General features: G+C 40.7%; 1 protein-coding gene across 3 annotated transcripts in view; it reads right to left on the minus strand.

The window, feature by feature from the left end:
• col4a6 (collagen, type IV, alpha 6) overlaps positions 1-14,201 on the minus strand; it is a 145,206-nt gene that overhangs the window by 15,771 nt on the left and 115,234 nt on the right. The window contains exons 13-26 of one of the 3 annotated variants that reach the window (XM_087835292.1): positions 14,058-14,150; positions 11,884-11,937; positions 11,708-11,770; positions 11,514-11,558; positions 10,901-10,954; positions 9,941-10,007; positions 9,747-9,857; positions 9,519-9,659; positions 5,581-5,676; positions 4,335-4,492; positions 4,007-4,189; positions 3,193-3,376; positions 2,069-2,113; positions 394-465 (exon numbers count right to left, since the gene is read on the minus strand). In XM_087835292.1, the coding sequence (XP_087691418.1) occupies positions 394-465; positions 2,069-2,113; positions 3,193-3,376; positions 4,007-4,189; positions 4,335-4,492; positions 5,581-5,676; positions 9,519-9,659; positions 9,747-9,857; positions 9,941-10,007; positions 10,901-10,954; positions 11,514-11,558; positions 11,708-11,770; positions 11,884-11,937; positions 14,058-14,150 (1,366 nt within the window). The remainder of the gene's footprint in view (positions 1-393; positions 466-2,068; positions 2,114-3,192; positions 3,377-4,006; positions 4,190-4,334; positions 4,493-5,580; positions 5,677-9,518; positions 9,660-9,746; positions 9,858-9,940; positions 10,008-10,900; positions 10,955-11,513; positions 11,559-11,707; positions 11,771-11,883; positions 11,938-14,057; positions 14,151-14,201) is intronic. The other 2 variants (XM_087835284.1, XM_087835288.1) reach the window with 2 other exon arrangements.

A 14,201-nucleotide genomic window follows, 5' to 3' on the forward strand; every position in this document is an offset into this window, starting at 1 on the left:
TTATTTCTGTAAACACTGATTGAGAATCTTAATTGATCAACTACAAAACCTAGAGCCACAAAGTAAAATCATGCAATTTGCACCTGTATCTACAAATGAACAATGTGAAAGTGCATGCAAAGACGACCTATTATGCTTTTCTCCATTTCCTGTTGTTCCATTGGTAGATTGGTGCATTAAACATGGGCAAAGTTTGAAATGTTGAGGTCAACTTGTGTAAAAATAAACTACTACAATCTATTCTTGGATCCGTGATGTCATAGAGAGGGATAGGCAGCCAATCAGAGAACATATGGTGTAAAGGTGTGTGTGTGTTTGTGCCTAACTGTGATCATCATAGAGTTTAAGGCTTTAAGGCTGTAAAATCACCACAAGACATCTGTTAAATCGTACCTGGTTGTCCAGGGAAACCGGAATCGCCTGGATCTCCTGCCTCACCCGTAAATACGCAAGGCAGAGTTTGTCCTGGTAGCAGTCATACACAGGTTAGCATTCAGACCTCAAGCACTTGAATACACATTTAGAGTGAACACTTGGACACATAATAGCACATCTAAAAATGTATACCTATTTATTCTTTTCAACTAATCAAATCAGGGCAAAGAGTTGAATTAGCACAATGTAGCACAGGTCAAAATCACATGTTAATAAATACAAACAAAGTCTTCAGTATAGTGAAACATCAGCTTTAACACCATTTTTGACATATGTGATAATGTATTATTATAAATAACTGCAATATAAACACAGAGACACAGTAAAATGTTGGATAATTATATTCAGTGAATGTTTTGTTGAGGTGCTGATTGTCTATCGCCTCCACTCACACCAACAGAGACTTTTTGTGCAGGGAGTTAGAAGCAAATTTATTATATTAAGAAGATAATGGGAATTAGAAATCCAGTGCGGGTTTTGTGTTTCATTTCATTCATTAATTAAAAGCATTTAGCAGAGGCTTGGCCTGAAAACATGCGCAAGATTTCAGCAGCTTTGATTGGAAGCCGAGCGTATAAACAGCCCTGAAGCTCGACAGTCAATCATTGACTGACTGGGCCTGAGTGGAAACCCTGAAGATGCAGGGAGCGAGAAGCTTCCATCGGCCTCGTCATGAACAAATGATTGACAGTTAGCCAGTAGTTTCCAGAGCGCACTATGTTTCCCATGATTAAAGGAGACTGGGGCTTTTTCTGAAAAGACTTCCCTTATGAAACATTTATAAGCTGTAATAAGACGTCAAACAATAGTCTGAGCTCCCAGACTGTGAAAAATATCTTTGACACAATGCTTTTTGACAGAGCTGCAGAAGCACTGGAGTTTCTTAGGTGTTTACCAAGGGTCTACTAATATTACAAGGGCAGAATGATAAAAAGGATACCATGCGCTATTTAGGAAAATGCATAACCTGGCAACCCAAAGCTGATGAATGGCTTACATCCAGGCTATCACATCATTAACCCTCTGAGATCTAAGTCATCATCTGTGCCAAACCTAAGCCTAACTATAACCCCAAGCAATCAGAATCATTCTTTCTTTTTATGCCCAAATCTTGGCAATTAGGGAACAAAGACAACAACTTTTGTTTAACCAGATTATAGGCTCAGGTTTGGATTATGATCACAAGTTATTTTGTCTCCCTAAATATACTGAGTAATTTTTCCCTTTTCTATCTTCGAGGTCCTACAGGCTTGACTAAAGCAAAACCCATGGTTATATTTTTAATGGTCATCATTGATACCATATTTTCTTTTCTCTCTATTTTAGTTTTATGAATTATGACATTTACAGTTCTTTACACACTACTGCAATAACTTTGGACCCAACTGTTCGTGGGAGGTTTACTGGCCTAAAAAGTTTCTCTTGTTTCTGAAAGTCATATAATTGAAGCATCATTCCTTGAATGTGGAATGCTCTTTTTTTGAAACCCATCAGACAGACCGAACAGGTTGCTTCCATTGTAAACAGCAGCAGCATATTCATCCACCAGCTGCTCGTCTGCCTGAAACTAACTCTAGAGGTTCTGTCGAAGGCTCACTAGCCTGGCTGGTGGATAAAAGAATCAGTTACCCACCCTGTCCCTCCTCGGCGTCATTAAGCCCTTCACAGATGCTTTCACCTGGATAGATACACATGCACAAAGGAGGTCAGAGAGACGAGGGGATGGATGGATGGGGGAGATAAAGACAGGTAGAGAGAGAGGGAGAGGCAGAAGGTGGCAGCATACAAAGCCAGTTAGGTTGATTTGCATGCCCCAATAAAGCCACTGAGTTGGGTTTTCATCACAACAGGTATCAGCAATAAGTTCATTCAGTTCAGGCAAAAACAGGTTATTGCCGTCAACATGAGAGGAGAGAGAGGAAGGAGGGGCATCTGTCCAAACACTTCGTTCTCTCTTAACTCCTGCCAGCGACAATAACCTTCATATTAAAAGCAAAAATTAATCAGTCGTCATGGTATGAAAGCACACATTCATACTAAAGATGAGTGGCCAGCTGCTGCCAAAAGGTTTGTGTCATTTAGTCTCAGGAAGATGCGGGCGTCTGCTGCTGCCATCATTTTATATTCATTGTGGCTGTAGCAAAAAACTGAAAAGTGTAGCTAAAAGCTGACTGTTGATAAGCTAATATAAGATTAGTAAAAAAAAGATTTGCAGAAGAAAAAACACACAAAAACTATGTTTTGGTTTGGTTATATAAATTTAGTTTAGCAGCAGATTTTTGGGTAAAAAGCCAGACATGGCAAACATCAAACTTCTCACCTGTTCTGAGACTAAACAAGCACAGTCGTTTTAGCTTAATCAGCAAATACATCATCATCATTAAGCATCAATCATTCCATTAAGGAAGCAGTTTATAGATTGTTGGCTGCAGGTGTAAGTACATTAATGGAGACCGTTAATCATTTCGTTAATCGTTTGCTGCTGCAGCCGAGGAAACACGGAGAGCAGGAAGCTGCTTTGGAAGAGGAAATCTAGCAAGAGCCACAAGCTCTGTCCCAGTCCTGGACAGGCTGCCTCACAGAGGTCTTATAATGATCTAGCATGTGAGGATGATAACTGTTGTGTGCTGAGGATGGACAGTGATGGGATGAGGTGGTGTGCATATCGCCCTGTGGAAGAAGACTGCATGACACACATTCACATATTTTATGTCATTCTCTGTCTCACGGACACAGACTCAAAACACCATTATTTACCTTTCTCTCCAGGTGAACCCGGTATACCTGGAGAACCAGGTATACCGGGTTCTCCAGGGTCTCCACGCAAGCCGGGTGCTCCATCATAGCCAATGCCCGGCTCACCAGGGCCTCCAGGACGTCCCTTAGAACCTGGAAATCCTTGGAATCCTTTTTCTCCCCTTGAGCCGATGCCTGCATCACCCTAGAGAGGAGAGGGAAGGGAAGGAAAGAAAAGGAAAGGAAAGGAAAGGAAAGGAAAGGAAAGGAAGGAAAGGAAAGAAGGCAAAGGAAAGAAAGGAGAAGAAAGGCGAGAAATGGAAGAGGGAATGGAAAATAAGGAAACGGGAAAAAGGATAGTCCAGGAGAAAGGAGAAAAGGAAAGTTAGAGGAAATATAAGAAAAAGAAAGTAAAAAAAGCAAAAAAGGGAAAGCAAAGGAGGTGAGTGGTAGAAAATATGAGTAAAACAAAAGGATAATGAAAAGGTGGGAGAGAAAACAGAAGACAAAAGAAAATAAAAGGAAGGAAAAGAGAAAAAGGAAGGAAAGAGATGATAAAATACAAAATAAAAGGGGGAAGAACAGAAAGGCACAGAAATTATACAGGAGAAGAAAGGAAATAAGGGAATGAGATGAAAAGACAGGAAAGAAGCGAGAGACGAAAAACAAAAGAAGAAGAAAGGGAAAAAAACGAAATGAAAGGACAGAAAATATATGAGAGGAAAGAGGAAATGAGTTTACAATGATCCTCATTTGGATGTCTTTTTAAAAACGTATTAAATTCAAATCTTTCTGAAGATGAACTAATATGTAAACTGTGTTTCGAAGGACTCACTGGGGGTCCAGAAAATCCAGGGAAGCCAGGCAGTCCGTCTCTTCCAGGTTTTCCTGTTTCACCTGTAGGTCCTCTGGGTCCAGGATCTCCTATGGCTCCCTTCAACCCCAGATTTAGGGTGGGGTAATATGGAGCCCCCTTCTCTCCCTTACGCCCGGAGAAGCCCTGCTGACCAGGAGGACCCTGCAGAGTTACAGAAATGTGAAACTTCAGAAACTGGTATGCATGCATTTAAATTACTTATCATTATGATTAATACGATGATGATGATGATTATTATTATTAATAATTCCCATTCAAGTCATATCAAGGGCAAAGTTTTGCTTACACTAGGTCCTGGACGACCACTGAAGCCTAGTGAACCGGGGTCTCCAAGAAAACCCTTCACCCCAGGCAGGCCAGGACTGCCATTGGTTCCTGGACGTCCAGGTGGTCCAACTAACCCCGAGAAGTCTCCTCCAGAACATCTGCAGTCACCAGGGTCGCCTGCAGGACGGCGGGATTAAGAATTGTAGATTGTCACACTTTTTTTTTTGTCGCTTTCATTTCCAGTAGTTGTGTTTTAGTTTCCTTGGATACCAATGCTTCGTATTTGTATTTTGCTTGCTTTTCATTTATTACATCTGCTCCTGTGTGGGTAAACTCCTCACTCACCTCTTCACTTCTCGGCAACAATTTTGACTCATTTTTGAAAAACGCTATGATTTAAATATATTTTTGCAAGAAACAAATCATTTCATTTCATGAAGTCTACATTAGGGATGCACCGATACCGATACTGGTATCAGGTATCGGGGCCGATACTGTAAAATGTGTGTGTACTCATACTCGTAAAAGTTAACCGATACCATGAACCGATACCAACTTATTTCATTAATCAGAGGGTGGCTGGTCATTTCTGTTGTAGTTTTTTAGATTGGCCACTAGGGGGACATCCCGCGCTAAACAGGCACAGGGTTAGGCGAGTGAGACTGGCGACTCCAGATAAAAAAGAGAAACTGGAGGCTGCTGTAGCTAGGATAAACAAAATGTCAGCAGTGTGGACCGGAACAGCCAACTTTAACTCAGGTTTTGGAAAAGCGAAGAAAAATATCAAGAGAAAATCCACGGGCAGTTAAAATAACAGAGGCTCTGACTCATTTTATCGCTCTGGATGACCAGCCAATGCCGGTCGTGGAAAACATAGGATTGCACCGTCTTCTCAGCATACTCGAGCTGTGATATGAAATATAATAAATAAACAGAAGTGTTTATTTATTATTCTGAAAGCTCGGGACAGTGCCAATAGTTCAGTGATATTTTGTTAAATTACAACGTGGAGACTCCGCAATAGTGCTTATTTTTCACTTGAAAATTTTTTGTGGTCATTTTTATTAAGATTTTATTTTTTATCGGCAGAGAATAAAATAAAACCTGTCTTCCAATTCACTGCATTTTTGTGTGTGTGTGTGTGTGTGGTAGAAGTATCGGTTTTTGTACTCTGTATCGGCAAGTACTCAGATCCAAGTATCGGTATCGTATCGGTTTGAAAAAACTGGTATCGTTGCATCCCTAGTCTGCATATCTGTGTGTACCTCTAAACCCTTTGGGACCAATGTTTCCTGGAAGTCCTCTGGGACCAGGCAGCCCGGGGCCTCCAGGGGGAGCAGTTGGTAGACCTTCAGAGTCACCTGTAAGCACAAACACACACGCAAAGCTACACCCATTAGAGGTTACACTGACCGCAAAGTAGTTTTAAAAGTCACAAATTGTTACTTTAAGATTTTACACAAACACTTTATACTTGTTTAAGTTTCTTGAACTGATTTATTGCTTCTCCTTTTGAAACCATGCTTTCAATAACCGGAAAAGGAATTACTCAAGCCAGCAGAGCGGAAGTGCGGCTCGAAGCCACAGTTTAAAATCAGGTTAGTTTGCTTTGTTTGGTTTCCAGGTTTGACAAAAGATTTAAGCTGCTGTTGCAAGATGAGAGGCTTATTTTTTGTCATCTTAAAATGTAAAACAACATGAACCCCTTCAGTGATTTTACATCAACCGTTATGGTTAAGAGCTACTCACCGGAAGCAGCATGCACAGCCTGTTGCAGTTCGGAGTAGTGATGTGCGGATCGATCCTGAAATATCGATTCCTCCGATACCAATCATTTATATTCTAGAATCGATTCTCACATTAAAATATCGATATTTTAGTAATTTAGAGTAAATTTGTAGTTTATCATTAACAGGAACACAGTGGAAAGAAACTATAACATTCGGATTGTCTACATTCAAAGGAACTACTTCCTCTTCCGCTTTTCATAGTCATGTGCGAAATACGGCTGTATAAATGTCTCGCAGCCCCTTGGCGTGCGCGCTCACAACAATAGCTGAGCGTAATTGGAGTCATGTGCGGACATATTTTACCTCCACAAACAGCTGAGACGTGGTTTGCGATACATGTGGCAAAAAAGTGCTCCAAGAGTGTGGTGTTGTGGCCATACTAGGGAGACATTCAAAAGGGCTGTTGGGGAGGGGATAAATACATTTTACAGGGTTTATTTATCGGATAAAATACGTAAATTCGGAGGCTGCTTCCACCTGAGGACCCGGCCTTCTAAAGAAAGCCGGGTAGTACGTCACGAGCTCCCTCGGTGGAGGGAAACTCTGCCGTCTGCTCCTTGCTATCTAAAATATAACCGGGCACTCACGTAAACTCTCGACCGTCTCACACTTCTGTTTAATCAGTTTTCTGTTTGACGTTTATTCAGCTGTGTGAAAACCCCGGAGGAACCCTCCTGAGGGATTAATAAAGTTAAATTTAATCTAATCTAATAACTTTAATCTCAGCCAAACCGATTTACTCACGAACAAATAAAACACTGAAAAAGCCAAACAATAACATTTTTAAGTTATCAAAGTGACTTATATATCATGTTTAACCCAAGTAGCGAAAGACCGCGGGGGTTTGAAGACGATGTGTCGGTCGGCTCAGATATTTGAAGTTTACACAGCTACATTCTTACCTGAAAATATGTTAAAAGTTTTTTTGCGACCCAGAAAGAGAAATAAGAGTAATATTAAAACTAAGTAGCTGCCGCCATTGTTGGAAACTGGAATTGGCTGGGCCGTGCTATGAATTCTGCGATATGGTTTTTCAATTTTGTTGTCCGGGTGGAAAATCGGGAGAAATTCGGGAGAATGGTGATTTTCGGGAGGGGCACTGAAATTTATTCTCCCGGAAAAATCGGGAGTCTTGGCATGTATGGTTGTGGCAACATCACTAACCTTGTCAAACACCTCAGAGTAAATTATATCACAGAATATGACGAGCATATGTTGAGGCGAACTGAAGAGGAGGAGAGGGACAGGTGCTGCTAGGGCGAGACAGACGTCTCTCACGAGTCCTTTAGTGCTGCAGGCAGGCAACGTGTTCAAATAGCCACAACAGTTTTTTTTATTTCTATATGAGGAACCCTGCATTATTAAGTGATAAGAACAAGTAATCTGATGTCCTGTAATCATTATGATGCTATAATTTGAGATACAATAAATAAAATAAGTCTTTGTACAAAGTATCGGTATCGGATCAGTATCGTCGATACCACCCTGAATATTACTTGGTATCGGATCGGAAAGAAAATCAGTGGTATCGCACATCACTAGTTCGGAGTCTTACCCCGGCAAAGAAAATACCCAAACACAGTCATCTTCCATGCCAGTGAAATCATCTTATAACTAGGGCTGCCACAAACGATTATTTTGATAGTCGACTAGTCACCAATTATTTTTGCGATTAGTGACTAATCAGATCATCATCCATTGGGCTTGTACAGCTTATTGCACCAGCAGCATCTGCTCTTATATAACTATCATTAGCTTACAGCTTTAAGTGTTTAAGGTATGTGCTAACTAAAAATAAAGACAAGATGATAGTTTATTAAATTTTAATGAAATTTGCAGATTGTTTCGGTGAAGTTGAATAAACTCCTTGCTATCTAAAATATAACAGGACACCGGAGTAAATTCTCGAGCATCTCACACTTCTGACAATCAGCGGTCTGGTTGATGTTTATTCAGCTGTGTAAAAACTATAACTTTAATCTCAGCCAAACCGATTTACTCAGGAACAAATAAAATCCTGAAAAAAGCCAAACAATAACATTTTGAAGTTATCTAAGTGACTTATATATGTTAAACCTGAGTAGCGAAAGACGGCGGTGGGTTTGAAAACAATCTGCCGGGAGTCTGGTGTTCTCATTGGCTCTAGTGAGTCTAGCCCCCGGCTAGCTATCGAGCTAGTGGGTAACAGACGTCTCCGAAAACGTTGGAGCGCTTTTGAAAATATGTGGTGTCTTGATAAATTGAGCAGAAATTTGAGGTTTACACAGCTACATTCTCGCCTGAAAATATGTTAAACATTTATTTTATGACCCAGAAAGAATAATAAGAGTAATATTAAAACTAACTAGCTGCCGCCATTGTTGGAAACTGCGCTGGGCCGCTATGAATTCTGGGACAGAGCTTCTTCTTCGGGGTTTAACGGCAGCTGGCATCCTTGTACATGCAGTGCTGCCATCTTCTGCTTCAGTCCGTTATTACACTCTTAAATCCTACTACTTATTCCTGCGTCTTTTGGGATCTTACAAAGCTTCAAACGACGCGTCGACTATTAAATCAGTCGTCGACGATTTTGATAGTCGACGTAATCGTGACTAGTCGACTAATCGTGGCAGCCCTACTTATAACCACCTTTGGATGTTTTTCCAATGATTTCCTTCCAATACGTTACACAGACTGTTTCTCCCTGTGTTTCCATGTGTTTGTTTTACAAATAAACAGTCATTAAAAAAAATCTTTTGCTAGCAAGCGTTAATGTCCACGTGAGATCTGTGAATTACGTTCACAGCAGGCGACACCTTGTCACCAGAGATGAGAGAAGCAGCTTGGATCAGTAGAGAGAGCCTCTCATATCCAAGACTGAAGCTGGCTACACTCTATACTAACAACCGCTCCCTCCACAGCACAGAAGTGATTCAAATAAAAGCATTGTGGCAGCTAGATGCTGGCTGTGAAAGTTGAGTCTGCGGTTTTGAATTTCACTTTGGCAGCGTGATTGTTGCTGGCGAGTTTCAAAGAAATATGGCTGCCTTTGGGATACCTGTAGGACTGACCTGTATCAGGATAGATGTAGCAGGGCTCAGCGTTTGTGCCTTGGAGGACAGCAAAGTCAGTCAGCTGTTATATTTGAAAGTGTTTCTATGTCTTGTCTTTCACTACCGAGTAGTTGAATTTTGTGTTTAAAATGTAAAAACCTATTTTTAAATATACTGAAAAATATTTTGCTTCAATCCCCATAACCCCAACAGTAACAGAGACTGAGCACAACTTACACAACAGTCAAAGATCAAACATGTATAAGAAAATTAGGAGGAAAATAAAAAGAAAGCTGTACTTTCAAATATTCGGTTTCTACTTCTGCTTGCCTGAGAGGGAAGGACCACAGAGCTTTATCTGCTGTTTTTGTGTAAATGTACCTGGAGGGCCTTGAGCTCCAGGAAGGCCACTGGGTCCTGGGGGCCCAGGGAGTCCTGGGAAACCTTCAAAACCAGTGGGTTGTAAGCCGGGGTCACCCACTTCTCCTTTTACACCTTTGGGCCCAGGAGGACCTTGAAGACCTGTGTGCACAGACAGCTTCTGTTGTATAAAGATCATTACTGATGGTGGTTAATCCTCCATGATCAGTGTGAATTTGTGTGTATTACCTGGACCAAAACGATCAGGTCCTGGTTGGCCGGGAGGTCCTGGAAAGCCTCGAGGTCCCTGGTCACCCCGGGTTCCTGGAAAGCCAGGTAAACCCAAGTCCCCTAGAGGTCCTGCAACCAATCACAGAAGAGGTGGTTAAAGGGCAGGTGGTTCACAGGAACACGTGTAAAAAAACTCAAGGTGTTCATGTTACCTTGAATAGCATAACCCCCATTAACAAAAGAGCTAGGTCCTGGGGGTCCGGGGTCTCCCTGGTCTCCCTACAAGATGTACCCAAAAAACAGGTTAGAGCAGAAATATTGATGGTACCATCTCTCTAAACCAACATATAGATAAGTAGCCATTTTTAGTTAGCTAACCATAAAACCCAGAGGGTGCCAGCTGAAAATGAGTCATTGTGGCGGAGTGATATTAACATTTTGTGCTTTCAGTGATGCTCGTTTGCTCTTCTGGCTGTAATGAGCGGTTGTTGAGTTACTGCCTTCTTCTCAGCTCAGAGTAGTCAAGCCACTCTCCTTTGATATTAACAAGGCATCTTCACCCACCTTTCTTCCTCATTCTTTGCTCGGTTTGAACCTCAGCAGGTCATCAGGTGACCATGTCAACATGTCCAAATACAACTGCTGCCATATTATTGGCTGATTACATATTTGCGTTACCAAGAAGTCAAAAGGGTTTAATGAAATGTCCTGTAACTGCTAAGCTAGGGTACTCCTTATAAATGAACTTAGATCCGTGATTAGGCAACTTAATTATTGTTAATGTTTTATATTAAAAAATATCCTTACAAAAAATATTAAGCTTTTACAAGTCATCATTACCTCTGTAACAAGAGTAGTATATTTTACAGATAGAGCAATAAAAATTGTTACCATCAGTGTGAGCACAGTAGCCCCATCTGCTGGTGAAATAGCAGAGAAGCTTTATAGAAACTTTGCCCTTTCAGCTGCTGCCTTTATGCCTACGGCGTGTGGATCTGATATATTGTGGTGTTATAAATTCACAGGTTCACTAATTACAAATGATATAAAACTTCTTTTTAGTAAGAAATGTTGATGTCTCTTTATAATAATTAGGATATAGGAAAACACAGCTGAAAGAAAATACCCCTGACTTGTACTATACACCTGCTTTAGAGGAACAATGATTCTACCTTGAATCCTGGGTATCCCGATGAGCCTGGGGTGCCTGGACGTCCTTTGGGTCCCTGGGTGGAAGAAGAAAAATTAATCTAAATTTAACATACTGTACAGGTTTAAAGACTAATGGCTATCATGCCGTGCAGCAGGGGTGTCTATACTGACAATAATATATATATTTTGTCATGAGTTAGAAAATAAGAGGATGCAATAACTACTGAGTTTCCTATAGATATTATGAGGTTATCTGAAGTGTACTTCGAAGTATGTACTGTATTTCTTCTTGGTTTTTGTGGGACTTTTTGGTTGTGAATGCACATGAATATGATTATTAACATGGAGTAAGGGCAACACATGTGTTGCTCTTTTTTTCTATGATTCAAGACCATTAACTACATTTTTACATGAAACCCCAATTCACTAAATAAAGGTGAAATTATATTTGTTTAAGAGAAAAACATTTCTATGTTCTATGTAGGAAAGAAAATGTGTCTAATATAAGAGGATAACTGTGGGGATGAAGGCAAAGAAACAATTACTTTCACCTGTAAGCCAGCTGAGTATTTTCTGTGGCACATAATTAATGTGAGAACTAAAACTCTGCGCTTACAGTCTTACGAACCCTACCTGCAGTCCTGGAACGCCGGGCGGTCCGTTAAACCCTGGAGCCCCCTGCTTGGCGGAAACACAAACAACACCCACCACAGAAGAAGAGGAAATGGTGAGAGGAGTTCCCCTCACAAAGGGAAATACGGAAGGAATTTCAAACAGTAATGTCACTAAATGCACTGCAACTGAAGCCAAAAAGCACAGAGTCTTACTCTGCCCCCGGGGTATCCAGGAATGCCCTTTTCTCCATATTCTCCAGGATAGCCAAAGGGTCCCTGTGATTAAGCGACAAAAAGGAAGGTCTCCTGAATCAAAATTTCTCCTAGAATGCATCTTGCATGGTGGGCATGAAATAAAAAATAAACAAGCAAACTGTTTGAATACTTACAGGTAGGCCAGGTATTCCAGGGTATCCTTTAATTCCCTTTGGACCGGGGTCACCCTTTGAGAGAGGCAACGAGAGAGCAAAGTAAACAACAGCAAAAAATACATCCTGGTTACGCACTCCATCCCCATTTGTTTTTGTTTCATTTATTGCCTTTAACATATCATGGATCCTGTTCACGCGAGGTTTCTTCTTTGCGCGGTAGAGCTTTAACCGGCATTTTGTGGATGAATTTGTAGAAGTGTTCCTGAGCCCATGGAATGATTTTCATGAGTGAATCATTCCTGTTTTTAATGCTGCGCCGTCTGAGCACCCAGAGATCACAGACAACCAATAGGAATTTTTGGATTCCCCCAGATTCTCCAAATCTTTTGATATTATGCACTGTAGATGACGACATATTTTAAGTATTAATAATTTGATATTGAAGCACATTATTCTGAAATTATTCGACAATTTGCAAATTGTTGAACCTCTGCTCTGCATTACTTCTGAGAGGCTCTTTTTATATCCAATCATGTTACTCACCTTTTGCCAGTTTTTCTTAAAATTATGCATTTTCTCAGTTATTCATAAAATATTTGCAAATCATTGCATTCAGTTCTTATCTAGAGCACATTTAAAGCGTCGCAATTTTGGGGATAAGTGGGGTTGTATTTAATTGTGCTAAAATCAGCATCGTGTGCGACAGTCATAGTTTGTTGGACAGTGAAGTAGACGTACTCCTCTTGTTGAAATGCATGCAGCACTGTTGTGCCTCAAGTCTGTTGCATGTAATTTAATAACAGTGACTGTTAGTCCCTCCCTAATTTACAGTTTTGATGAAGTGGAATTAAAGATGTCATTTTTCCACATCTTTTCCTTCCATTTGTCTCTTATTCACGTAGCCTGAGGTTTATTATTTTGACCTTCCAGCTGTGAAACTTTTAGTGACTCAGGCATGCAAAAGGTCTTATAAAAGTCTGGAGATCACTGAGGTCTCGGAGCAAGAGCTACCAAAAGAAAGGATTGTCATTATCGTGACGTCTGTGGCTTTTTTCCATCGCTGTGCGGCTGTGATCTGATTTAATCCTGCTTCAGTCTGATAAAAACAACACCTTGCTAAGAAAACGGTCTCATGCAGCTCGTCATTTAACAGCTTAATGTGGCTGCTGCTGTCTGTTTAGACCCTAAAGCACTAACATGGGGTGATTTGCACCCACGCGGTGAGTAAATATCACTCAGTGGTATTTCCCAGGGGAATTCATATGCTCAAAAGGTATATAGTCAGCTGGTCACCTTCACCCTTCCCATTTTTTGTTGTTGTTGTTTATCTATCCTACGGTTTTCAGTGATGCAGGGAGTCTGTCACCTCCCTGGAAAAGGATCACATTTCCCAGGAAAAAGTTTCCATTTTTCTTTTATTTTTGTAGATTTTTTTCTCTTTGATACCTTTTTTTGTAGAAGGGAAATAAAAGAAGAGTCTTTTTTGCCGTGCATTTTTCTACTTTAATACGTTTTGGGAAGCATGTTTTAACTGATTTATTATATCAGGGGAAATGTTCCCCGACATTAGCGATAGCGTTACAAAACTAGATATTAGTGTTGTGAGTTTAAATGCGTTCAATATAAAGCTGCAGCATTGGTATAGTGTTGGTTTTTAACTTTCTGAGTGGCCATAGGCTCAGAAACTATTCTGCTCGCCTCTACAAACAGAAGTTAGATGCATTCGCAGAAAGTCTTGGTAAAGGACAGGAAGCTTTTTGCTTGTGTTTATATTGATCAGCCACGCTGGAGCGTGCTTTGGTTGCACGAAGCAAAAACAATATGTGTTGGGCAAATAGAGAGCTCGCTTTTCAAGAAATCTGCCAGATGACCATCGCTGTCATGTGGCAATAATTATAAATCGACTTTTCCCAGTGACACATGGACATAACAGGAAGTCTTGGTTTGGATGTGTCGGTTACACCAAAGAAAAATGTCAGTTTCTCTGGTTCATAAAGCAGTGAACCTGGGAGAAAAGTATATGTTCTTTTCTATAATTTTTACAAAGTGAAGCATACAAGTTTACCAACACATGATGTTGTCGATCACTTTCAGGCTGTTGCCACCATTAAAATGACTTTTTTATGTTTGAAACTGATTTTTTTGTGACAGTGAAATAAAACGCTAATTATGACTTGTGTTTCCCAACAAACCTGCATTCCTTTGTCTCCTTTGGGAAAACCCACAAACTCCACAACGCCATTGATCATTGGCTGGCCAGGGTCACCAGGCAAGCCCATGTCGCCCTGGATGCGGTGACCAAGGAAGAAAGAGCTGTTTACGCTGACGAAGCGCGG

Source organism: Neolamprologus brichardi, chromosome 3, assembly GCF_056152115.1.
Source record: "Neolamprologus brichardi isolate AB-2024 chromosome 3, ASM5615211v1, whole genome shotgun sequence".
NCBI lineage: Eukaryota > Metazoa > Chordata > Actinopteri > Cichliformes > Cichlidae > Neolamprologus > Neolamprologus brichardi.